The sequence below is a fragment of the Penicillium hordei genome (assembly GCF_028827395.1).
Source record: "Penicillium hordei strain IBT 12815 chromosome Unknown utg000001l_segment0_segment0, whole genome shotgun sequence".
NCBI lineage: Eukaryota > Fungi > Ascomycota > Eurotiomycetes > Eurotiales > Aspergillaceae > Penicillium > Penicillium hordei.
This window is the reverse complement of record NW_026623142.1, coordinates 4,042,099-4,065,913: the sequence shown is the minus strand read 5'-3', so window position 1 is coordinate 4,065,913 and position 23,815 is coordinate 4,042,099. Positions and strand designations below refer to the sequence as shown.

The 23,815-nt window shown below is 47.6% G+C and overlaps 9 protein-coding genes across 9 annotated transcripts; 5 read left to right on the top strand and 4 right to left on the bottom strand.

The window, feature by feature from the left end:
* Positions 1-151: 151 nt before the first annotated feature.
* N7537_001538 (uncharacterized protein) lies at positions 152-583 on the bottom strand (the record flags this gene model as incomplete). The annotated part of the gene is made up of 1 exon (XM_056892596.1): positions 152-583. One exon carries the CDS (start codon positions 581-583, stop codon positions 152-154), a length of 432 nt encoding a protein of 143 aa, XP_056757591.1.
* Positions 584-2,416: 1,833 nt separating this feature from the next.
* Positions 2,417-4,024, top strand: N7537_001537 (uncharacterized protein; the record flags this gene model as incomplete). The annotated part of the gene is made up of 1 exon (XM_056892595.1): positions 2,417-4,024. One exon carries the CDS (start codon positions 2,417-2,419, stop codon positions 4,022-4,024), a length of 1,608 nt encoding a protein of 535 aa, XP_056757590.1.
* Positions 4,025-6,634: 2,610 nt separating this feature from the next.
* Positions 6,635-7,543, top strand: N7537_001536 (HIT family protein; the record flags this gene model as incomplete). The annotated part of the gene is made up of 1 exon (XM_056892594.1): positions 6,635-7,543. One exon carries the CDS (start codon positions 6,635-6,637, stop codon positions 7,541-7,543), a length of 909 nt encoding a protein of 302 aa, XP_056757589.1.
* A 55-nt stretch (positions 7,544-7,598) lies between these two features.
* On the bottom strand, positions 7,599-9,638 carry N7537_001535 (uncharacterized protein; the record flags this gene model as incomplete). The annotated part of the gene is made up of 3 exons (XM_056892593.1): positions 7,599-9,347; positions 9,410-9,518; positions 9,568-9,638. The coding sequence occupies 3 exons, from the start codon at positions 9,636-9,638 to the stop codon at positions 7,599-7,601; spliced, it is 1,929 nt and encodes a 642-aa protein (XP_056757588.1).
* A 449-nt stretch (positions 9,639-10,087) lies between these two features.
* Positions 10,088-12,083, top strand: N7537_001534 (uncharacterized protein; the record flags this gene model as incomplete). Its single annotated transcript, XM_056892592.1, has 2 exons — positions 10,088-10,103; positions 10,153-12,083. 2 exons carry the CDS (start codon positions 10,088-10,090, stop codon positions 12,081-12,083), a joined length of 1,947 nt encoding a protein of 648 aa, XP_056757587.1.
* Positions 12,084-12,181: 98 nt separating this feature from the next.
* On the bottom strand, positions 12,182-15,155 carry N7537_001533 (uncharacterized protein; the record flags this gene model as incomplete). Its single annotated transcript, XM_056892591.1, has 2 exons — positions 12,182-14,504; positions 14,569-15,155. 2 exons carry the CDS (start codon positions 15,153-15,155, stop codon positions 12,182-12,184), a joined length of 2,910 nt encoding a protein of 969 aa, XP_056757586.1.
* A 2,233-nt stretch (positions 15,156-17,388) lies between these two features.
* N7537_001532 (uncharacterized protein) lies at positions 17,389-17,723 on the top strand (the record flags this gene model as incomplete). Its single annotated transcript, XM_056892590.1, has 2 exons — positions 17,389-17,490; positions 17,541-17,723. The coding sequence occupies 2 exons, from the start codon at positions 17,389-17,391 to the stop codon at positions 17,721-17,723; spliced, it is 285 nt and encodes a 94-aa protein (XP_056757585.1).
* A 1,230-nt stretch (positions 17,724-18,953) lies between these two features.
* Positions 18,954-20,857, bottom strand: N7537_001531 (MFS transporter; the record flags this gene model as incomplete). The annotated part of the gene is made up of 3 exons (XM_056892589.1): positions 18,954-19,961; positions 20,017-20,406; positions 20,456-20,857. The coding sequence occupies 3 exons, from the start codon at positions 20,855-20,857 to the stop codon at positions 18,954-18,956; spliced, it is 1,800 nt and encodes a 599-aa protein (XP_056757584.1).
* A 1,250-nt stretch (positions 20,858-22,107) lies between these two features.
* On the top strand, positions 22,108-23,785 carry N7537_001530 (Zn(II)2Cys6 transcription factor; the record flags this gene model as incomplete). The annotated part of the gene is made up of 2 exons (XM_056892588.1): positions 22,108-22,905; positions 22,958-23,785. The coding sequence occupies 2 exons, from the start codon at positions 22,108-22,110 to the stop codon at positions 23,783-23,785; spliced, it is 1,626 nt and encodes a 541-aa protein (XP_056757583.1).
* Positions 23,786-23,815: the final 30 nt, after the last annotated feature.

The following is a 23,815-nucleotide window of genomic DNA, read 5'->3' as shown; positions in this document are numbered from 1 at the left end:
GCCTAGAATTGAATGCTGGCCGCATCAAATTTTTGTTCACTCACCACCTCGCTTGTAAACATTACCGAGATAGCTCGAAACACTCTGATTAATACGAAATACTCTGGTTAATAGGTATGGCTTCTAGACGTCAACGGAGACCAATATCTTCCTAACCAATCAGCGAGAGTGAGATTGATTTCCAACCTTGGAAGTCACTCAGATCACAAAGAAGTTTTGCAGAGAGTTCAGCCATGCCACATGGCAGCCTGTTTTCAAGATTGATTTCCACGAGGAACACAAGGAACAGAAGGAACTCGAGGGGACGCCAAGGTCTTAGAAGCGCCACGTACTGGAGGCGGATGGAGGCGTTTTGAGAGTTTTGCTTTGAGTTCAGATGGCTTTGCCGTGATCTGCAAGCCGTATCCCGCGAAGTATCGGCTCCCGTTCCTCTCTTCTGATAAGTCGGGAACCCTCTTAAGTGACGACCACAAACGGGTGGCCAAACGGGTGCCAAGTACATACTCATCTCGAATACGGCATCATCGCGGACAGAGCGCATGTTCTTATTCGGGAAGGTATCGAGGATTGCCGTGAGGTCCATATGTACAGCCCAAGGAATTATTTCATTGGTTTAGGAAAATTAATCTTCCAAGGTTTGTAGGTCTTCGCACTACCACGTCTATCAATCTAGTTTTGGTTTTTTTTTTTTTTTTTTTTTTTTTTCCTTTTCCGCAAGCAGAGTTAGCCAAATGTCAAATCGGAGGTGAATTGTCCGACAATGCCCGCTCGAGTCCAGGAAATTGCCTTTTCAGTGTTTACCCGAGATCTTGTGTGGGCCCGTGTGAATATTTTTTTCCCCTTCAAATATATATATATATATTTTTTTCAATATATGGACTTGATACTCCCGCCAAGATATATATGGCTAAGCCATGTTTCTCAAATGCTTCGCCTCCATAAAGTTTCTTGGTATTGTCTTGGGATGTCTTGGAATCTTGGAAAAGAAATTCTTGGAAGGCTTGGTTGATGAGCCAAGTAGTGGTAAGCAAATATCCCCACCGCTTGGAAGAGTGCTTACCTGTGAAAATCCACGGAACCAACTGTCTTGGAAAAGATTATCCTTTCCTAATGCGGATATACCTTGGCCAATGGATCCACTTTTGCTTGTACTTCGTAAGAACTCTCAAACTTTTGGACTTCTTTTTGACGTTACAAACATATGTGTCAGTACCCGAATAATTGCCGGAATGGTTCCTTCAGGGCTTCTTCGGCCATATTCCGAAAAATATATATATGTACTAGATGACACGTTCTATTAGCTCCCACAGATCTCATTCATGGATGTCGCTATGTCTCGTGTGATCCCGATGATCACTGCTCAAGACGGCATCCCACACAAAAACCCCGAGGAAATTAATGTACCTGTACGGCTGGACCGTCGCCGTAATCGGCCGGGGCACCGGGTATGGCGAAGGTCGGAAGGAAAAAGGCAACTTTCACGAGATCTCTTGTAGTACGTAATACTTGGGTTACTCTTAAACACCAATCGGCATCGAGACTTGACCAAATAAGATGAAAAAAAGGGAAAAAAAGAAAAACCAATGGACTACTAATTGCAGACGAACCTTGGAACGACCATACAGAACCTTCGGCCCCTGACCCCACCCCCAATTTCCAATTCCCCATGGTTGCAGAGTGGTTGCAGGTCGTGGAGAGACGGTCGGATAAGATTCCTTTTCCGGCTATACGTCTCCCGCACCGGCAACCTCCAGACGCCTCCAGGCGCCCCCAGGAATTAATGTGATCCACCCCCCACAAAAGCCATGAGAAAAAAATAATAAAAAATAAAAAATTCGAAGGCCCCTACGTAGCGGATATACGCGACTTTGAAGTACATACAACGTTGCTCGAACTAGCGCGGTTTGATATATTACCAAAACCCAAAACGGTAAATCTAAGCCGCTTGGTGCACTTGGCAAACGCGCGAGACGTTTGTTGGGCCCTGCCATCCCTGTTGGCAGACTCAGCTTTCTTCATATGACTTTGACAGGGTATATACCTTGGAGTATATATACCCTGCTTCGTTACTATGAAATAAATTATGAATCTTCCTCTGCTTTCTCCCCTCCTCAGCAGTAGTCTCTACAACAACAAATTTCTCGTCGCATCCCCGCAACCCCACTAATATGGTCCTTGACCCTCCTTGACCCTCCTGGGTCCCCACGGCGGGTCGCGAGACTTGCCTATCCAATGTTGTAGCGCCGCCGATGTCACTTCAAAACCTTTCTCCTCTTGGCATTGAGCTAATCGACAATGAGGGATGCATATAAGGGACGGAAATATTCCCCCCCCCCCCAAAGTGTCTGAGCTTTCTTTTCTTTTCCCCATGTCCCTTTGGTCTTTTCCTCTCTTCATCTAATAGAGGACGTTCATAATGTGGACCACAACCTCCGGCTTACGGGGCAAGAAGCTCCATATTGCCATCACTTTTACATCCGTTGTCGGATTCTCACTTTTCGGTTATGATCAGGGTTTGATGTCCGGTATCATCTCTGGTGACCAATTCACCAAGGAATTCCCTCCTCTCTATGGTGACTCCGAGCACGTCGCCGTCCTGCGTGGTGCGGTCACTTCCTGTTACGAGCTTGGTTGTTTCTTCGGTGCCATCTTCACTATGATGTACGGTCAACGTATTGGCCGCACACCTCTTCTGGTGAGCGGTGGCCTCCTCATGATCCTTGGTACTGTTATCTCTACTGCTTCGTTCGGCCCCCACTGGGGACTGGGCCAGTTCGTTGTTGGACGTGTCATTTCCGGCCTTGGAAACGGCATGGATACCGCGACTATCCCCGTCTGGCAGTCTGAGTGTTCGCGCGCTCACAACCGTGGTTTCCTCGTTTGCTTCGAGGGTGCTATCATCGCCGTCGGTACCTTCATCGCTTACTGGCTTGACTTCGGTCTCTCTTATGTCAACTCTTCGGTTCAATGGCGGTTCCCCGTCGCCTTCCAGATTCTGTTCGCCATCCTTGTCACTGCCGGTGCTCTCATGCTCCCCGAGTCGCCTCGTTGGTTCGTCATGCAGGGTCATGACCAGGAAGCCCTTCAGGTCCTCGCCCAGCTCAACGATAGTTCTGTCGATGCAGATGATGTGCTTGCCGATTTCAACCTTATGAAGGCTGATCTTAAGGCTATGGAGAGTGTTGAAGCTGGTAGTACCTGGGGTATCCTCTTTACTGGCGGTAAGACTCAGAACTTCCAGCGTATGATGATCGGTTGCTCTGGCCAGTTCTTCCAGCAATTTACTGGTTGTAACGCCGCTATCTACTACTCGACCCTACTGTTCCAGCAGAACTTGCATATGGAGGGTAAGCTTCCATTGGTTCTGGGAGGTGTCTTCGCCACTGTGTACGCCCTTGCCACCATCCCCTCCTTCTTTATGATTGAGAAGGTTGGTCGCCGTAACCTCTTCTTGATTGGTTTCCTCGGCCAGGGTCTCAGTTTCATCATCACTATGGGTTGTCTTATCGATTCGAACGCCCAAAATGCCAAGGGTGCTATCGTCGGTATCTTCCTGTTCATCTGCTTCTTTGCGTTTACTACTCTACCTCTGCCCTGGATCTACCCCCCGGAGATCAACCCCCTCCGCACCCGTACCAAGGCTGCCTCCGCTTCCACCTGCGTGAACTGGATCACCAACTTCGCCGTCGTTATGTTCACTCCTGTGTTCTCCAACCAGTCTGACTGGGGTATCTACCTCTTCTTCGCGCTTGTCAACTTCATCGCTATCCCCTTCGCCTGGTTCTTCTACTGTGAAACCGCCGGCCGTGATCTCGAGGAGGTTGATATCATCTTCGCCAAGGCCCACGTCGAAGGCAAGTGGCCCTACCAGGTCGCTCAGGAGATGCCCAAGCTCTCCATTGCCGAGATTACCCGGATGCAGAATGATCTGGGTCTCGACACCTCCGAGCACCAGGTCACCTCCGCAATCGAGAAGGCTGAGAATGCCATGAGCAGCAGCAGTGAGACCAAGCAGGACGAGTAAACGCTCCAATCACTTGTTGACCTCGGTTGATGTCAGCCGAGTGACGGTTCGCGGTGCGAATCGAATTAATCATTTGTTTCGCATCTCATATTATCATGTGACCATAGAATCTCTATACCCCCTTGTCTGACGGGAAAGCGGGCAGACTAGTATGTGGATAGTCTGCTTTGCGATCTCTTTTTATTTTCTCTATATTCCATTTGATCTAAATACATACTTTTTACCTCTATCAATCTTCCTATCTAAACATTGTTGTAATGGGTCTCAATGCATGATGCATCTCCATCGTTGCTCCCTCTCGGTCCAGTCTGCAGCCCTTCCATCAAATCAGGGCACAGCAATATCTTGGTGGGGATAGAAGTACAGAATTCTTGGTAATATTATAGATGTGTAGTTCGTTCGCATACTGAGATTTCGGTGCTTGGACAAATTAACGAAGGTACTCCCTTCGGATTCAGCATTGTGTACGGTGCACACCGTGTTTGTCTGTGTTGTAACTCATAATTGCCGCTCGAACGTCGATTGGAGGAAAAATCTAGGAAGGAATATCTGTATCCTTGTCTCAAACTCAAACAAATTTACATGTGCTTCGGCATAAATTCCATATCCGATGTTGTATTCCGTACGGAGTAGATAAGATGGTATTGGGAACCCGAACCCGGACAGTTGGTGACTACTATAGTGTTTATCTCCTATCTGTATGTTTTTTTTTCTCTCTCTTTCTCCTCTCACCTAAATAACGAGTCAGTGTTATTGGTTAAGAGTTTATTTCTTTGTACGAAGCCTTCGATTTGTAGACTAAAGAGAAAGCTACGGCTATTCACGTTTAAGTCCCGGGTGGTTTACTAGACGGTAAGTGATAAATAAACATTATAGCGATAAGCTAATTGCCCACTAAAGAGATCACGGTCGTTGTGATTCTAAGTAGTATATGTGTTCTAGTAATTATTAGCACAATGATTTTAGCGCTCCCTTATATAGCCGCGTAGTATACGGCCTTTATTTAGGGTGCACAAAATGAACATTCAGAATAACGAATCGGCAAATTAATATTGATAGAGATGGAAAGAAATGGCAATAACAAAAAAACAACAAAACAATAAAACAAAAAGAAAAAAAAAAGAGATTGAGGCTGACCCGTCTCGACCAGATAACCTTGCGAACTGGAGTCGCACGCGCTACCAATTGCGCCACAGCCCCAATTTGATGACTTATCCTCAGTATGTGAGTATCATAAGCCAAGCGAAAATACCGAGGCCCTCGGATTAGCCTTGATCCATAGCCATATCTCTTAGGCGTCGATTCTTTTACTGGTTGAATCTTGTAGTGTAGAACTTGACCTGGGATTTGTATAGCAGAAGATGCCCAGGGGTTATTTTGAGTCATAAAAAAGGACATATATCCCGGAGCCCGTGGAGGGGATCGTAGAAGCCTTGGTGATGCTTACTAGCATGTAATTACTGGCAGTTCCATCTTTATCTCCTTCCAAGGTTGTCTTTGCAGGACAGCATCACAATCTTCATCTACAACTTCCAACTTCAAGGTTCGCTTCGCCCATGCGCTCATCTCACATATTTCAATACCGAGCCGCCACCTCCCCTAAAACGCGTCAATTGATTTAAACCCTTCTTCTTCAACCACCCACCATGCCACCAATTCGCTCTCGAAGCTCTAAAAATTTAATAGAGCAAGAGGGTAGGCTTCTATTAACTATTCAGGCTATTAAGAAGCAAGAAATTCGTACTATTGCTGCCGCTGCCCGTACTTTCAATATACCCCGTTCCACCCTACGCGATCGTCTTGACGGCCATGCCGAAGCACTATACGCGCAAATTCACATAAATTAATAGAGACTAAGGAGGAATCTCTTGAAAAATGGATTCTCTCTATAGATCTACGTAGAGTAGCCCCTCGGCCCTTTATGGTACGAGAAATAGTAGACCTTCTTCTTTAAAAGCGTAGAACTACCCTATGGAATCACGTGTATCATGGTATTAAAACTAGAGTAGTAATAAAACCACAGAGAATCCAATTTTGGCCAGTCATTTTTTTTTTGGCTGCCAGTCAGAGTTCTGTTTTTAACCAGCAGCGAGAACGTTGCATGACTACTTATCCGCCCATTTGGTTGAGATACTAACAGGGTTGATTGTCCAGTTAAATGTTATCTTATGTAACACGTTAGAGCCATTGTCTAACTAAACCCAGGTTGGAAGTAGGTTTTATATAATCAACTTGGGACGAGTGAGGGTGAGGATCTCACGTATCCGTGGATGAGGACAGTGGGTTCAAGACTGAATAATTAATACTAGGACAACTACAATAGAGTTGACTCTAGATACAAGACGTAGCGCGAGGAACCCAAATCCGCGGTGTGGGTCCGTGTCATCCACTTATTGTGCACTCGTGTATTTCCTATTTCCTTAACAGTGAGCAGGAGGATCATACTAATCACTGTATTTTTTTCTCCAGACCACGTGACCACCTGTACGACATGCCATCGCCACCAAAGCCTTTTTCACATAGCAGCCATTGACTCTGGGGAGCCGCTATCGCTGAACAACAAGTTTCTTTTTTTCTTTTTTCCCTTTTTTTTGCGGCGGCGACCAGACCATGTCTGACACTCTGCTGGACGAATATGTCTTCATTCAGAACAGAGAATTGACAGCCGCCCTGACAAGCGAGCCAACAACACCAGGACACGTTATTGTAAATCTCGCTAGTCCACTGTTCATCAATACAGCCGAAACAAAACACGTTTTGGAGGTCATCCGACAGATTGCTCGCAACCTTCGTGACGTCACCTCTAGTAAGCGTTGCGGGATGGCATACGATGGAGATAAGTTGCTCCATGTCATTCCACTTCACGGGCTCCAAGCATCATGGTCTGCCATCTTGGATAGTGAGAAGGAGTTTCATAAGGAATTTCCCGGCTATCTCTCGACCAAAAGTGGGCCCGAACTCAACAAAGAGGAATTAGACGACATGCAGAAGTGCATCACTGCAAAATCAGGATTATCACATGATGACTTCGATACAAATTTCCACGGAGACCTGACAGACAACAATCTTTTCACACGCATTATCAGAGGCGGATTACCGCAATGGCGTGTCTGGGAAAATTCATCACATGTCGCATTCCTTACACCCTTTGCAAACACTCCAGGCTTTACGGTACTGGTGCCAAGGAAACACACATCCAGCGATATCTTCAGCCTCGATACTGATGATTACAATGCCCTTGTTGAGGCCACTTGTAGCGTTGCTATGCTGTTGAAACGATCCCTGAACCTGGAGATGTGCGGCATGTTCTTTGAGGGTTTAGAGATTGATTATACACACGCCAAGCTCGTGCCAGTGCACATTCATACAACTGACCGTGAACTCCTTAAATCACCACTGAAGGAGGACTTCCACGAGTTATACCGTGGGTCTATCTCGACACGGCTGGGTTCTACTTCATATCCTGCGAAAGAGCTTCATGAGATGACCCGCGAACTACGGTCTAGATTTCAAGTCTAAATATCGACGCCAATATATCAGAGGCCAGATACAAGCCTTACCTCGTCAGCTTCCACTAGGGTATTGGCTCTCGCCCGAAGATCCTAGGGAATGGAATAACATCTCTAACGTGATGGGTACCACATAGCCAGCGAAGAAGCCTCTCAAATCCCATACCGAACGCAGTATGAGGGACCATGCCGAAGTTCCTCATATCACGCACCCAGTCGTACATGTCGAATTGGTCGAGTTTTCCCATTTCTCCTAATCTCCTGTCCAGGGTCTCCATTGCAAAGGACTTCTCTGCTACACCACAGATCTCGCCAAAGCCGTAAGGAGCAATGAGATCAGCTGTCATTGTGAGTTCGTCGTTGTCTGGATCCAAAGAATACGGGAATGGTTCTAGACCTTTCGGTTTATGCGTGATCCAGAGAGGGGCGTCTCCATTATCTTTCGTGAGCCATTCCTCGTGAAGCTTGGAAATGTTATCTCCAAATTTAATCTTGACGTTATTCTCCTGCAATTTTTGTACTGCCAGGGAGTAACGGATGCGCTTGAACGGGTAATGAAGTTGATGTTCTTCTGCACCAAGCATCGACTGGACCCTAGCTCTGTGGTGTACCGTTGCATGACTGATGTCTCGTAGAAATAGCTCGACCAAGATGATGATGTCATCCATCTTCCCAGAACACAGTTCCGCCTTGATGTGCCAGTACTCCATCAGGTGCCTATTCGTGCGGCTCTCGTTACGGAAGCTGGGACCTAGGTTGTACACTCGTTCGTGCGCATGCGCGCCTGCTTCGAGGTAAAATCCTGCACATTGGGACAGGTATAGCGGTCGATTTTTATTCAAGTTGGCTAAGTGGATCGCGCTGGTTGGATCATAGAGCAGCGATGGCGTAATTAGAGGAGCGCTGAAATCATTGAACCGGTGCTTCTCGAACCAGCAGCGGACCACATACAAAGTATGGGAGCGGAGCTCGTTAAGAATTAACAGAATCGGATTTCGGAGATAGATGTGGCGCATGCTTAGGAGTTTGTCCACATTCTTCGACGCAAGGATGCTCGTATCTAATGCTCGGACACTCGGGTTCATGCGTCTGGTCGCGCGTTGCACGACCTGGACTCTGGTCGCAATGATTTCAACCTGAGATTTGCGTTTCGAAAGCGTCCCCGATACTTCCAAACTCGATTCTGCAATGAGGTTCTGCAGGACAGACGGCTGACCCGCGGCTTCGCCTGATACGATGACCTGGACTGATCCCGTGCTATCAACCACATCGAGAAAGATCAGCCCCCCGTGATTTCGCGGTCTCGATTTCAACCAGCAAAGCAGATCGACAACTCTTTCGTGTCGTCCTGACACTGCGTCCTTGATAAAGACATGTTTAAAGCCGGCGATATCTCCAAAACTGTGTGGTCCAACTTCTACGGGCTGCTCAACGACGTTATTGGTACATTTTTCTGTATGTCGAATTTCAGCATTTTCCTCATTTATGTAAGGAGCTCCGTCCCTACCCATGAACTCAAGGATATGCTGTGCAACCTGAGAAGCGGACATATCCGTTATGTCGATCTGCAATTCAAACCCGCCTCCTATGTGATGAAAAGCGTCCACGTCCTCGACATTGGGATCTCCATCAGCACGCTCGACTTTATCATTTAAGGTAACACAGAAAAACGGTGACGCACGTGAAGCTGCTGCTGCCGAATATTCATGTGCAGCTTGTGAGGCTATATCGCTGGAAGAATGCTTATCTGCAAATATCCAAGTGACGCCTTGGGTGGACGAGCTTTCAGCAATGGATCTTAAAATGCTTTTCAACTGTAAGATAGACATTTAGTTAGACATCATCGGCCTAGAACATGTCCCGAGTATGTACATACAAGATCTCCTAACAACTCCCCATGTTCGTGGACTGACCTATCATAGATCTTGTCGACTTTCTCGATAAGACCATGATTATCCACGATTCTTGACTCGGCGATGATGTTCCTGTACGGTCAGGCCCGTACTTGTAGGTACATCTCGAATGGGAACATACGAGAGCTCTTTGGCCACCTCGAGTTTCTTGGCAGTTGGAAAGCCGTTGAGCAATATGAATGACGCTGCCATGATTATTACTGAGATAGAATATGTCGAGCTGAACTAGGACTCGATTGTAGAATATGCTCCGAGGGTAAGCGGCCAGTTTTATTACTGGAAACCCCGCAGCATAAGTACCTAGTTTTTACCAGAGCCTCAGCAGCCCACCGTGTACGGACTGGACACGTGCCCTCGCGACTGTGCTGGCGTTGGCTTGGTTGGATAGTACTGCCTATTGCATCCTGCTTAGCGTTGACCTTGGATGCCCAATCGATACCCAATAAACTGCTATTATGTAATGTTGACTACGGTCCTTTTAGGGTTGTAGTCCACGTACGCTTAAGGATAGTGACACATCCTGCGCTCACGTCTATCGGCGCTAACTCGAAGAATCCAAACCCTCAGAGCCTTGCAAGTCACACAACCTAGTCAAGAAAGACATGGCGATGGAAGTCTTTACTGAAGCATTTATTATCACGATGGATGAGCAGGCTGGTATAAGTTACATGTACGTCGAAAAAATATGCTACTGATAATATCTCAGTTCAGATACCGTTTCGCTGGACTCTGAATGAAGTCCAAGACATCGGCACGCCATTCCATACCATCGACATCATCATCTTAGCAAAGCAGAGCTCTATCTCTCACAGCACCTTGTCTTCAAAAGAGGCTGGGACTTGGCTGAATGTCGAAGAGAAAGTTGCCAATGACACCAATCGGCAACCCCACACCCAGAAAGCCGTTATCTTTTTCAGGGATGCATTCATCCTCGCCCACAAGCATATGCAAACCATAGCCCTCAAACTGGTTATGACAGGCACGGAGGGCTTTGTGCTCCAGTCGGATTTCCTAGGGCAACGGTTCGTGGACTGCGAGCACGTGGAAAGGATCACTCACTTTCTTGAGCCAGGTCAACGTGTTGAAGCACCTGTTCTGCCCTATGTGAAGGAAGGCGGCCTGTTGTCTTTCCTCCCATCGCTAGTTGGTGGGATAGTTGCCACAGGGCAGGATTTGCATGCTGTCGAGAAGATACTGAGAGATTTAGAGGACGAATCGCGCGATAGACTATCATTTTCGTGGTTATCATCGTCACCAGTCACAAGGATGCGACTTGGGGTCGTGGAAGGTGGATTTAGTTATATGTTCCGCGCCGCAAGCTTTCATGCTGCGAAGACTCTCGGTATTTCGCTTGTCATACTTGACAAGCCAGGTCATTGGCTGCAGTCCCCAGAATTCGCAAACCTATGGGACAAGTTCATCCCTATCGATCTCACCGTCAACGAAACTCTTCCAGATCGGATAGTCCATGCAATCAGACAGTCCAAGGAATCCATTGATGGCTTGGTGACATTTTCTGATTCATATCTTGTGCCGACTGCAAAAGCAGCTCAACTCCTAGCCCTTCCCACGTCTGCTCCCGCGGTTGCTTTCGCAGCCAGCTCCAACAAATACCAGACTCGCCAGGTGGCCTCAGACTTAAATGCTGACTCGAAGTTCGCAGCTATATCGGTTTCCAGCACCGCCGAGCTTCGTGTACAGCTCGACATGCAAATGTCTCTGATTTCATTCCCTCTCATCGTCAAGCCTCACGCAAGCTCCGGTTCTCACGGCGTAACCAAGGTGGATTCCTTGCAGGAACTTTACGCAGCGGTCGAAAAAGCATGCAGTGGAGAGAAGCCCGCCGTGGTCATCGAACGCTACGCAAATGGCCCTGAAGTAGATGCCAATTTCGTGCTGTTGGATGGAGAGATACTTTTCTTCGAGATTTGTGACGACTTCCCATCATCAGCGGACATGGAGACCCTCAAACCTACGGCATCGTTTATCGAGACCCAGAATGTGTACCCTTCTTCTCTCCCTTCCGATGAGCAGGTCTTGGTGCGTGAGTCTATGCTCCGCGTTCTCCGCGCCTTGGGATTCCACTCAGGTGTATTTCACGTCGAAGCTCGTGTTGAAAATTCAGGGAAAGCGTATCTATCTGACGAGGACGGCCTCGTTGACCTTCGTCCGACTTCTGAGCCCCCATCGTCGAAACCGAGCGTTTTTCTCATTGAGGTCAATGCCAGGTGTCCTGGATTTCAGGTTAATCATGCCACTCGACACGTCTATGGCGTGGACTACTATGCACTACAAATGCTTTTTGCGTTGGACGACAAGCAAAGAATTAGATCGCTGGCGACGCCGTTCCTCTCTGGTGCCCAATACCACTGCGCAGTGACATTCATACCAGCAGTGAGAACTGGGGTATTCAATTCCGAGAATCCGATAAAAGACCTTGAGAAGCGGCGGCCTGATTTGATGACTGATGTGGTCGAAAGCCATGCCTTGTTCCAGCGTGGGCAACAGGTGCCCGGTCCGGAGACGGGGACGTTGAGGTGGATAGCTTCTTTTATTATTGGGTGCAAGGATAGTCGGACGGAATTACTTCGATTGGCTAGCAGTATTCGAAAGGAGTTTCATTATCAGCTTGTGTGATATGCTTGCGAACGATGGATGAAATGAGGATCAGTAGTACAGATGTGGCTTGCAGTCCAAATATTGAGAAATAAAAGTAAAGATAGCACCGAACAACCTTAAGCCTGAAGAGACGATCTCCGGTTCTTTGAGAGATAATATAGAGCCGCAAGGGTTACGAGGATGACAAATAGAACAAATGCCCTTCTCTTAGAAATTCCTTGAGTAGGCCAAACATCTTCCCACCATGGGAACTTCATAGAGAGCAGCAGTGCTCTAGCACGTCTAGACTGTCCCTTTAGTTCGTAGTTCCTTGCCAATGCCCTAAGATTTTCCTGCGTAGCAGGATGACGCAATCCTAGAGCCAACTTCTTCCCCTCCAGCGCCTGACGGAATATAACCTCAGCATCATCATATCGTCCTTGCTTTTGCAGAGTGAGGCCGTATTCGCTCGCCGTAGTAAGGGTATGCGCATGCCGCCAGCCAAGAGTCCTCTTATAAATGTCCAAAGCTTCGACGTACAGCGACGCCGCTTCTCCAAGTTTTCCCTGGCAGCGAAGACTATCAGCCAAGCTTGTCATACTCGCGAGCGTGATGTTATGTTCCCGTCCGAGGATATCTTGTTTGCGACGCAGGGTTTTGCGATCTAGATTTTCGGCTTCTGCGTAGCTCTGGCGATGTCGAAGGACCCATGCTAGGCTTGTAAAACTCATAAGGGTATCTGGATGGTTATCCCCGAGGACTTCCTGTCTGCCTTGCAAAGCTAGGATGTGCAGGGATTCTGCTTCCGCAATCTTGCCTTGGTAGCCAAGAACCAGGGCCAAATGGCGCATGCTCCATAACGTACGAGGGTGCAGCTCTCCAAGAATCGTTCTTCTTCCCTCCAAAGCTTGACGACTGAGCTTCTCTGCCTCATCGTACTTACCTTGATAATCGAGAGTCAGGGCAAGACTATTAGCACTTGTGAGTGTATCCGGATGTGTCCATCCAAGAGACTTTTCTCGAGCTTCTAGTGCTTTACGGTTGATTCGCTCGGACGCGGCAAAGTCTCCCTGATGTCCAAGCACAAGTGCATAATCACTCATGCTGGATATAGTGTCTGCGTCGTCTGCGTCCAGCGTCCCCTCCCGCTCTGTCAAAATCTCTAGATAGATCGCTGCTGCCGGTTCGTAGAGTCCCTGCAGTCGAAGAACACTCGCCAAGCCACTTTTGCATTTCCTCACGTCATTGGAGGTAGACCCAAGGATTTCCTGACACGTTTCCAGGGCCATTGTATATTTTCGGTAAGCATCCAGATAAAAGCCTCGAGTTTCGCAGTAGCGCGCAGATCTTTGGTTCAATCTAGCGCACTGCAACTTTGGGGCTTCAGTCGACCATTCGTAAGCGGTTACGGCTTGTACATGTGGCGCCAACATGCTGCAGACTTTCCAGCTTTCATACTCGCCATCCGGGAAACAGGTTGACAGGACTGAAAGTGCCTCCTCTTGCCATCGCCTTTCGCTTCCTTGAACCTCTAGCCACATGCGGACGGATACCTGTACGAGTCGGTGCATCCCATATGTCGAGGTGTCTTTTTCCTCTTCGATCAAGGAGAAAGCCTTTAAGACACCGATGGCCTGCGTGAATGTAGAGTAGCTTTCATCGACTTGATGCAGTAGCATTGCAGGAATACCTTGCCTGTCCATCCTCGACATAAGGAATAAGATATTGGCTGCTCGTGGGCTTCGTTTAGAAATTATGTCGAAAGACAGTTTCCAGGTATGTAAGATAGAGTTTTCAGCACCAAAGTACCGTCGCGAGTCTCGAGTCCTGTCTCCCAAAAGGCTGCGAGCCTCCTTCTCCCCTCCGCGAAGAAGCCTCAAATATTCTTCAATCGTGATGTCGTTCTCGTTAATAAAAGCCGTCGTTTGCTTCAAGGCCAGGGGAAGATCTCCCAACATGTCTAGTATTTTGCCAATTGTAGGATTATCCCAGTCCTGCTCCCGGGAGAGCTTTGAACAGAGCATGAATCTCGCCTCTTCTCGATCCAATGGTGGTATCATGATGGGATTCGTATTCTCAAACAACCGCATCCCAATACGTTTGTCTCTGGTTGTAATAATCACATTGCCGTTATGACTGCAGTTTAAAAATTTGCTCAAGGACCTAGGCTGCTTCGCACCCGGCGGAAGACTGGCAGGCTCCGTATCGTCCAGCATACTTATGTCGTCCACGTTATCTAGAATGAGCAGCCAGGGCGTGGGGGCATCTGAGAGATGTGCCGAGACCAGTTTCGCATTGTCCACATTGGGATCATCCCAACCAGGTATGCATAAAGCCCCAGCAATATCGTCGATTCCCTGCGTAAATCTTGCTCCGGTGCTAGCATGTATCCAAAGGACATTGCTTGTGGGATAGAGGTCCCGAAACCGGAAGGAATACTCCAGTGCAATTTGAGACTTTCTGTCCTGTGTGTTAGTTTAGGGCGCCTACACTTTTTCTAACTGGCTGGGATGCTGAAACTCACCCTACACCTCCTATACCAGCAAGTGAGACACGACTTTCGGACTTGAATCGCCGATCAATCTCGTCGAATACATCAGCTCGACCGACGAAATTTGGGTCTCTGGTAAAGGGAACAAAGAAGACCGTGTCAACGACCGGTTTGTCGGCTACAGGCGTAACCACACCCATAGCTTGATGATATGTCAAGATCAGCACGTGGCCCTGCAGAATTCGTGAAATCTGCTCGATTTTACTTTCTTTCGCGACGCTGGACAATGCTTTCCGTTTGCGTTTCCAGCTCGTGTCAGAGGTATCTGGCAGTATCTTCGTGAAGATATTGTCAAGAGACTCGATTTGTCTATTGCAGTCTTCCACGACCGCCTGAAGAGCGTCCTGGGTCGATACTGTGAATTTCCCAGATTCTGCTTGAGCTTTAGTTCTGTCGATTATTTCAATAAGTAGTGGCAGTCGAAGGCTGACGCCTTTAAAGGCACTCGGTAGCTCCGCAATGTTGGAGTTATAGTCTTGGATGCGTTTTACGAGTTTCGAGCCAGTTTGGACGAAACATATGATGTTCGAGACCAGACCTACCACTGCGAGGGCTTCCATTGTTTTCGTTGACTCTATGTATGCATGGTAAGAAAATTGATAGAGGAAATTGCGATGCTGTTTGAATTTCAGGGTTTTTCCTGTTTGTCAGCTTGCAGCCACATCGCCCGCAATCTAACTTGTTGAAGGAAAGGACAGACAGCCTTGCGCAAAGCCGCAGCTGAATTATCCAACGCGGGGTAATGTCACCCGTACACGTATGATAGGCTGGCTTCGCTGTGGTAATGTCTTGTTGTTGCTGACTTCCCCACTCCCTATAACTAGGCTATGCCCAAGTGTTGGTCTGTTGTAGAGTGCCATGTTTCAGTGTATTACTGACTTATGCGACCAACAGCAGATGGTCAATCCACGCAACAACAAACATTGATATGTTGGCTGTAAGGATATGTAATCCATCCACAGTTGAGGAGACTCAGCCGTGGCCTCTTCACGTCTTGTCTTGAGGGGGCAAGAATCAGAAAGACACTGTAGTCAAGCTTCACACAATCAGGTAACAGAAAGAGAAGTGGTGGAAATAGCAAGCTAGATCTGGCGCGACAGGGAGGGCGGAACGAACCTAACCGGTCCCTTTCATAAATTACATTTATTACGGACTCGCGCGTAGGTCCTCCACCCAAACGATAACCGGCTCCTTTCATAAATTACCATTTATTAGCGAGTGTCAAAGCAAGCTAAGACAGTATTGCATTGTATGCGTTTTGAGGGTCTATTCTATCAAGGGGAACCAATTGCATTTGGCAGAAGATTGATTGATTAAAGAAAAGGTAAAAGAGCATGGGAATCAGATGGGTATGTTTAAATACCTATCTAGAGACAAGAGAAGGGGTCGGGTTATGCCCGAGTACCTGGAATACACTTGTCCGTATTACTGCCTGGATCCAGAATTACATATTATATAACTCAGGAAACAACTCTAGTAACTAATCGATTAACCCGTTCACAAAAGGCTCCAAAAATTTTGGTCAACTGAAGGAAAATGGTGGAATTGTCATCAAATGTCCAACGCACTTGACCGTTCAAAAATGGTTTAGCCAAGGGACTTCCTCCACATCAGGCGTAGGCCCGTGCATCTCCTAATGGTTTGGGACCCCCCAGGTCTCCAACAGAAATTATTCAACCTAGGTACGGATTAAAGCTTTTAAATCAGAGACTATTAAAAATAGCTTCGTAGCTACCGGTTTAGTACTATTTGGACCCGACCGAGTGATTTCTAAGCTCAATATCCGGCTTCGAACCCCGACCCCCCCATCTAGCCGGGATAGTGAATCAAGCCGGAATTTCACCCCAAAATCCCCCTTTATAGAGAAAGAACTACATCGGCAAGCTTCATCAATTAAAGCTTTACTTCGTATAAGATCTCGGAGCCCACCTAGCCCGTCAGGTCGTAAATTAAACCAGCTTATAAAGGGCTTCCGTCTTACAATACAAGGCGCTATCTTACTCGCTAACAAAAACAAGGAATTACGCGCCACCAACGAGAAGCAGAAGCAAAAGCGTGCTAGACCTCGGAGGCAGATACCCGCTAAAGAAGGCCTTTCAGTTCAAGAAGCCTCTGCATTAATTATATAGCAACAGGAAGCAACTGAAGCACCTCACCCCGGCCCTAGCATACCTAGAGAATCGGCCATCCAGCTACGTACGCCCTCCCCCCGGGGGGTATGGAATATACAGATTACCAGGACATAGAAGAGAAACATGTCCAGATAGACCAGTTAGTTAGTTGATTTAATTTAATGGCGTTATGGTTGAGATAAATGCATTTAAATTTAATATGTTAGGTTGGGGTGGCGGCTCGGTGGTGGTGGCGGCTCGGGAGTGAAATACGTTATACCCACGATCGGAGATCCCGAGGCTCGAGCAGCCATAAGGAGTGCTTGTCGCCGGCATACCCTTGGCTTCCCGAGGTCAGCAAGGTTTCTTCCTTTGTCAATGAGGTTCCAAGGTTGGGCACACGGACCTCGGGAACGACCTGACTATTCAGTTATGTATGTTCAGATTTTTTATAAAGTTCCCACAACACTCTTGTTTATATATCTAATTTTGATTTAGCCATAGGTATCAATAACCTTGAATGTGCTATAGGGGTGACTTGTCTAGGAGATGTTACCAGTGGCTAGCTTATTGGGTAATGAGTCCCATACACATAGATATTTAGGCAAAAGTGTTTCACTATCCACCACCCAGGAGTGTAGGAATAGCTCATAAGAATAATAAAAATGCAAAAAAAAAGGAGATGAGGCTGACCCGTCTCGACCAGATAACCTTGCGAACTGGAGTCGCACGCGCTACCAATTGCGCCACAGCCCCAACTTGGTGCCACATTGCCGCCTACATAGTACTCTAAGCCAGCTGGCTACCTATACTATTACAATATAATGGTCAAAGTTTACATCTGGCGCAAGTACACAAAAAAGTTCCAAAAAAAAGATGTTGAGGCTGACCCGTCTCGACCAGATAACCTTGCGAACTGGAGTCGCTATTAAGATGTTAGAATTGAATCGATTTGAAAGACTCAATCAGATGAACTTACCACGCGCTACCAATTGCGCCACAGCCCCAATTAGGTGAAAAATTAGCGAATTGAAGCCCTGTAAGCAACTACGATGTCTGACCATGGGCATTGATCTTATGGATTATCATTTTGGCAGCAGTCCTCTGTACAAAGTCTACTAACGCTGTCCACATAATGAGATTTCTTGGTTAGCATCGCTAGTTATCACATGCCATGTCTAGTGTTTCTCTAAATGCTCTCCATATCTCGTAGGGGAGATGATCGATCCTCTATACCTAAAGGTGTGACACCGAGCCAATTCTTCGGATAAAAAGAGTGCATTCAGACGGAATTCTACAGTAGTTTTTGAAACTGGTGTCACCACTTATACTCTTCGATTCTTTCTCAAACCCTAACTGCCAAGGCAGACTAGTCTATATTGGGAGTGTCTCTAGAGCACCCCTATCAGTGGAGCCTGTATTGTTTCTTACGCGTAGTAACCAGGACATAGACATATGGCGGGGTGTATTCACTCGTAACACTACTACATGCATCTGAGACCTCGATACCCCACTTTGAAAACCTGGTACGGGGAGATCATAACAGTCAATCACGAGTGGTCAAATCAGAATGGCACCCAACCTAGCCCCTTCAAAGCACGAGCATTTCTACGATATGATCCGCAGTGGAGAGCTATCTGTATTCTAGTGCTCGGTATGATATAGCGTAAGCACGCTAACAAATTTACTTATGTAGTTTAGCGTCCCGAGATCAGATGTTGATGTTCGCTAGAGCCAAAGAATATTCGTATCATAGGCCCAACCTGGAGAACCTACCAGCGGAAATTCTGCTTGCGATCGCAAATGAATTAAAGAACACCCGAGACATCAACTCATTAGTTCGAGCAAGCTGTTATTTGTGTAACAATCTGACTGCATTCCTGTATCGAACTGATGCCTGGCTCCATGATATGAGCGCACTCAGGTGGGCGTCAAACAATGGTTCCATTCAAACAGCCTCAAAATCAATCAATAACAGCTCACTCTGCAAAACCAGAAGGAAGAATCTTGGAAAGGCTCTCGCAAAGGCGGCCAGGAATGGACATGCTAGTGAGCTGACCTCTGAGTTAACTAGTGATCCGAGCTGTGTTCTGGGATAGCCGAGGCATTGCGATAACACCTTCGGACATATGCCAAAAAAAGCCATACTCACCATAATTTCTTAGTTTGATCGTAAAAGAATTAAATATTAAGTTAGCAACTATCTAATCTAGATACAACGAAAACTTAAAGCAATCTGTCAATAGCCTAGCCAGCCGCAAACGTACTCTTTTTTCTCAACGTCTCGCCAAACTTCCACAAAAACACGGGCGCTGGTACCCCAATAACAATAGCCACGAATGCCAACAAACTGTTACCCCACCCATATTTCAAAGCACTATACATGTACGGTGCGAAAAGTGGAAACCCAAACCCAGCTAACGAGCGAAGGAATGCACCAGCAGCAAGCGCACTAGCCGCAAACCGTGTATATGTATCAACCATATAAGTCTGGATACACTGGAAGGCAATAATATTGCCAGTGCCAAACAGTACAGCGCCGATGTTTGGTGCAATCCAATGGCAGTGGGACTCAGCGGTCCAGCCATAGATGAACAAGCCAACAGGGATAAAGAAGGCGCCGACGAAGAGCAGTGGGACGCGGAACTCCGGTTTTCCGACACCGCCATTGCGGGCCTTGAGCTGGCGATAGATGCGGTCGTTGAGCGGGGCGCAGATCTGCGAGCCGAGCCAGAAGCCCAGTCCGAGAGAGATGTAGTTCAGACCGCCGATACCGGTCGATTCGTTGTAGTAGTTTGGGCTTGTCCAGAGGGTGGGGAATGTGGAGAGGACGAGATACATGATTCCATAGATGTAGGCCATGAATAAGGCGAGGACTTGGACAATTGGCTGAGTGAAGAGGAGACGGAAGGGACGGATGAGTGAGCTGCGCAGGACTTCGAGTAGGGTCTTATTTTGGCGCTCTGCTTCTGTTTGGTAGGAATCGTCGCCTGTTTCTTTGCGCAGGTGGACGGCGCGGTCAAGGAGAATTTTCGGGCCGTAGCTCTCGCGTAGGAAGAAGAGGCCCATTAGCTGGATTAGGCCGTCGGTTATTGAGGTTGCATAGAACACCCATCGCCAGGTTGTGTTTTCGGCGATGAAGCCTCCTGCGATGGGGCCGAGGGCTGGGCCCAGGAGTGGCGCAAGACTATAGATCGCGATTCCCTTTCCGCGCTCTTCAGCCCGGAAACAATCTGAGAGGACCCCGCCGCCAATCTAGATGTTGTTAGATATAAGCTTTTCTTGGGAGGAGTCTTGGGGCTTTGCTTACTGCTAGCGGGGCACTGCCACCTAGTCCAGCGAAGAATCGGCAGACGATCATTTGGACTTTTGTTTGCGATACGGCACACCCGATGTTAAAAACCAGGAAGAAAAGGTTGGCGAGCTGCAGAACGATGGTTCGGCCGTAGATTTCTGAAAGTGGGCCGAGGAATAAAGGACCAACAGCGTAGGCCAGAACGAAGATTGAGAGCATAAGTTGTGAGACTACCTCATCCGTGACTTTGAGGTCCGCTGCCAGTGATGGCAGTGCCGGGGCAACCATTGATGAAGAGACCGGCGAGATGAATGTGAATAGTGATACGGTGATGGTAGCAGCCCATTTCTTCTTGTTGCTCCAGTTTTTCGGGTTTTCGGGGTCTTCAGGACCGTCCCATGTTACCTATACAATTTAGTACCCAGTACAGATTTGGGAACCTGGAACAACCTACCAGTTTTGGGTCGTGACGAGACCGGTTCGACTTTGCCGTCCTCGATTTCTCAAGGTCGGGCTGTGCAACATCGGCCTTTTCTAGATCCAGATCGCGCTCGTTCATAATTCCGTTTCGCACTTCTTGGATAGTATCGGGCTTCTGCTCGTTTTCAATGCTAGATTCACCACAGTTGGACCCATCGTCGCTGTGATATACAGACTGGTCATTGAGATGTCGTCCCGAATAAATTCGATCCACCTGAGTCATTCCTGAATTTGACAAAGACCGTAGCCTAGTCCTCAGAGAACCAGCCAAGCTCTGGGATCGTGACTGTGTTCTTGATGCCTGAAACTCGGAATCGGTACTGGATATTGATGTCGACCGTGATCTGGTCGAGCCAGATTCTTTAAGATCTGACATTATACTCATACGTAGAATCAATCGGCAATAATTGGGGAAAAGAATAAAAAATTATACCTGCAAAACCAACTAAAGAAAGGTGCACGCGACACTTGAGTCACTAGGAAAGAACGAACCAGACTTCAACGGAACCGTTTTTATATTAAATCAATAGACACGAATAAAAAATAAAATAAAAACCTCAGGCAGTCGGCATATTCCCAACCGTTCGAACGGCGATAAAGCAAAAAGGAACTTAACACCGCCAGAAGAAAACCCAGAGTCGCCTCTCCGATTTGCAATGAGCATAGTGATTGGCTAGTGATTAAAGCTTGGCTGGGTGACCCCTGGCCAGACCCCATTTGCCCCTCTATTAATCACAAATTTTCTTGATACCAGCGGCCTGACCCGTCTTCAGTTGTCATTAGGGCAGTGTGCATGCGGAGAAAAGCCTGAACCGCGATATTTGTGGCTTCGTTCGCCACCTCAGGTGTCAGTTTTCGGGTCTTCGGCACAGGGGTCACGTGTATTGGCCGATCGCCAATACTATATACTCCATTAAGAGACCGGTTGGTGGGTTCTCCCGGTTCCGGGATGTTTTTGATTGGCTAACATTTTGGTTTATATCGGTTGCATAGTATCCCGGAATTATGCAGCCTTTACTCGGGGATTTGCTGACATTCTTTCATATCTAAAGTCCACGGGTGTTTTCTTCGGATGTCCGATTCACGTTGGGTTTAGTCTAGACCGCCGGGTTTATATTGTCTGATGCCCAACTATGAAGGATTTCGTTCACATAGCGGGTCTGATCGTATACCGATTAGTCTCCCTTTTGTTCGATGTAACGTTGACAACATCCTTTCGTCAACGCACGGTCATTTCGAGCTGTATAACACTTGGACTATTAGGGAAGAACTTGGGACTAGCTCGGGATTTTCCCAGAAATATTCTGGGAAAGTCAGTACTTGAGTGCTGCATATAACGATGTGTAGCATGATGAAGCTGAAAGACAAGGGGTTTCCTAGATAAATACGAAACTGTGATGATGGATGATTTGTTGCCGAATGAGCTTTAAGGCATAGAATCAAAGGACTTTTAAAAGTATTAAAAAGACACAAAGATCATCAAGCCAGTATTTTGTCGCCTCTCTAAACATTAAAGTACATTGGCCGGGCCAAGATTACCCCACACTTTCTTATCTCTGCCCAGAGATACGATTGGTGCCGATATCCCCTAATGTCCTGCCTTCTTCTGATCTCCTGGAAGCAAAAATGCCGCCAGATCGACGAGTGCAGCGAATCGTCCGAGTAAGAACTGGTTGTTTGACCTGCAGGCGTCGCAAGAAGAAATGTGATGAGACACGTCCAATCTGTGCTGGCTGTCAGCGGAATGACCTGGGCTGCCAGTGGCCCCCAGATGTATCTAGCAAGAGAGACAGCCTTGAGGACGAAGCTCAAGTATCTGCGATAGACGAGCGCCGACCGAATATATTCGATGGCATTGAGGGGCTCGATGAAATGTCGATGCCTAGGAGTCCCTCATCGCAACGAGCGCCATCTGTTTCATCGAGTGCAGGGCACTCAGTGACTACTGGAGACCAGCCTGAAGGCACGATGCTGCATGAAGAGACCCATAATCAACGCCGACTATCAACAGCTACTGGGGGGTTCCCTATCAGTGACGCCCTTGTCACCTCTGTCTCAGTGGGAAATGCGCTACCGCGCAGCCTATCCCTGCTGCCTGGCTATGATGCCGAGTCTTACCAGCTTCTCAGTCATTACCTGGCCACAACAGCCGATTGTATGGCAAATGGCTCCACGCCTGTCAACCCCTTTCTGGTACAGATTGTACCCCTGGCATTTTCTAGTGACTTGTTGTTGCAACTGGTAATCACTCAAAGTGCCGCTCACCGCGCGTTTCGATCACGGGATGAATCAGACACAATTGCCCACAGTCACTACACAAAAGCCCTCCAGCATTTCCGCCGTGGAGTAACGGACTTTATTGACGGGAAAGAATCGAACCCTCTCATGCTCCTAGTGGGGGCCCTTCTCATGTGTTTTACTGAGGTAGGAAATCCATGATTCAGAAATAATGTGCCCGATAATCTAACAAAACCAGACAGCAAAGGGTGATATGAACGGGACAATATTCGACCATTTATCCGCCGCGAACTCTTTGTTAGTCAAATTGCTTGCCCAGAGCGACTCGGCAGTTCCGCGAGACCTGAAAGATTTCGTTATCGAATATTACACCTATACCGCGACCGTCAGCATGATCTCAATCGATGCTCGCTTTAGTGGGCAACTTTTCTTAAATTTGGATCTCGAACAACGGTCACGCGAATTACTTCAGACCCAGTACGTGGGCAATTTGTGCGGTTGCTGGCTGGAGTTATTGCTGCTGATCCCCTGCATTTTCGATCTCGGCCGACAGTGGATCATGGACGATACCCAGGCAGCCGTTCCAACTGCTGATGATATTGCCATGTTTGCCTCCATACAAGCCCAGATTATACGCTGGTCGCCCTATCCTAATGTCGAGACGGAGGTCCGCCTGGCTGGGTTAATCTTCCAAGAAGCCATACTCATCTATCTATACACCTCCCTAGGTGGTTTCCAATACACCAGGGATGGAATGTATAAAGGCATGGTGGAAAACGCAGTGACGGAAGCCATGTCATACCTGGGCGAGCTGTCGCCTAGTGCTCGCATCAACTCTGGCCTCTGTTGGCCGATCGCTCTGGTGGGCTCATGTCTTCTCAACCCCGACCAGCAGGACAGCCTACGAGGTCGATTGAATGCCATGACTGAGAAATTTGGTCTTGGGAATATGCATCGAACACTTCTACTCCTTGAAGCAATGTGGCGATCACCTGCATCCGAGGCCGGGCCATGGAATATTTGTCGAGCAATGCAGGAAAACCAAATATGGATCTCATTTGCGTGATGTTGATCGTCATTCTGTTACTCATATTAT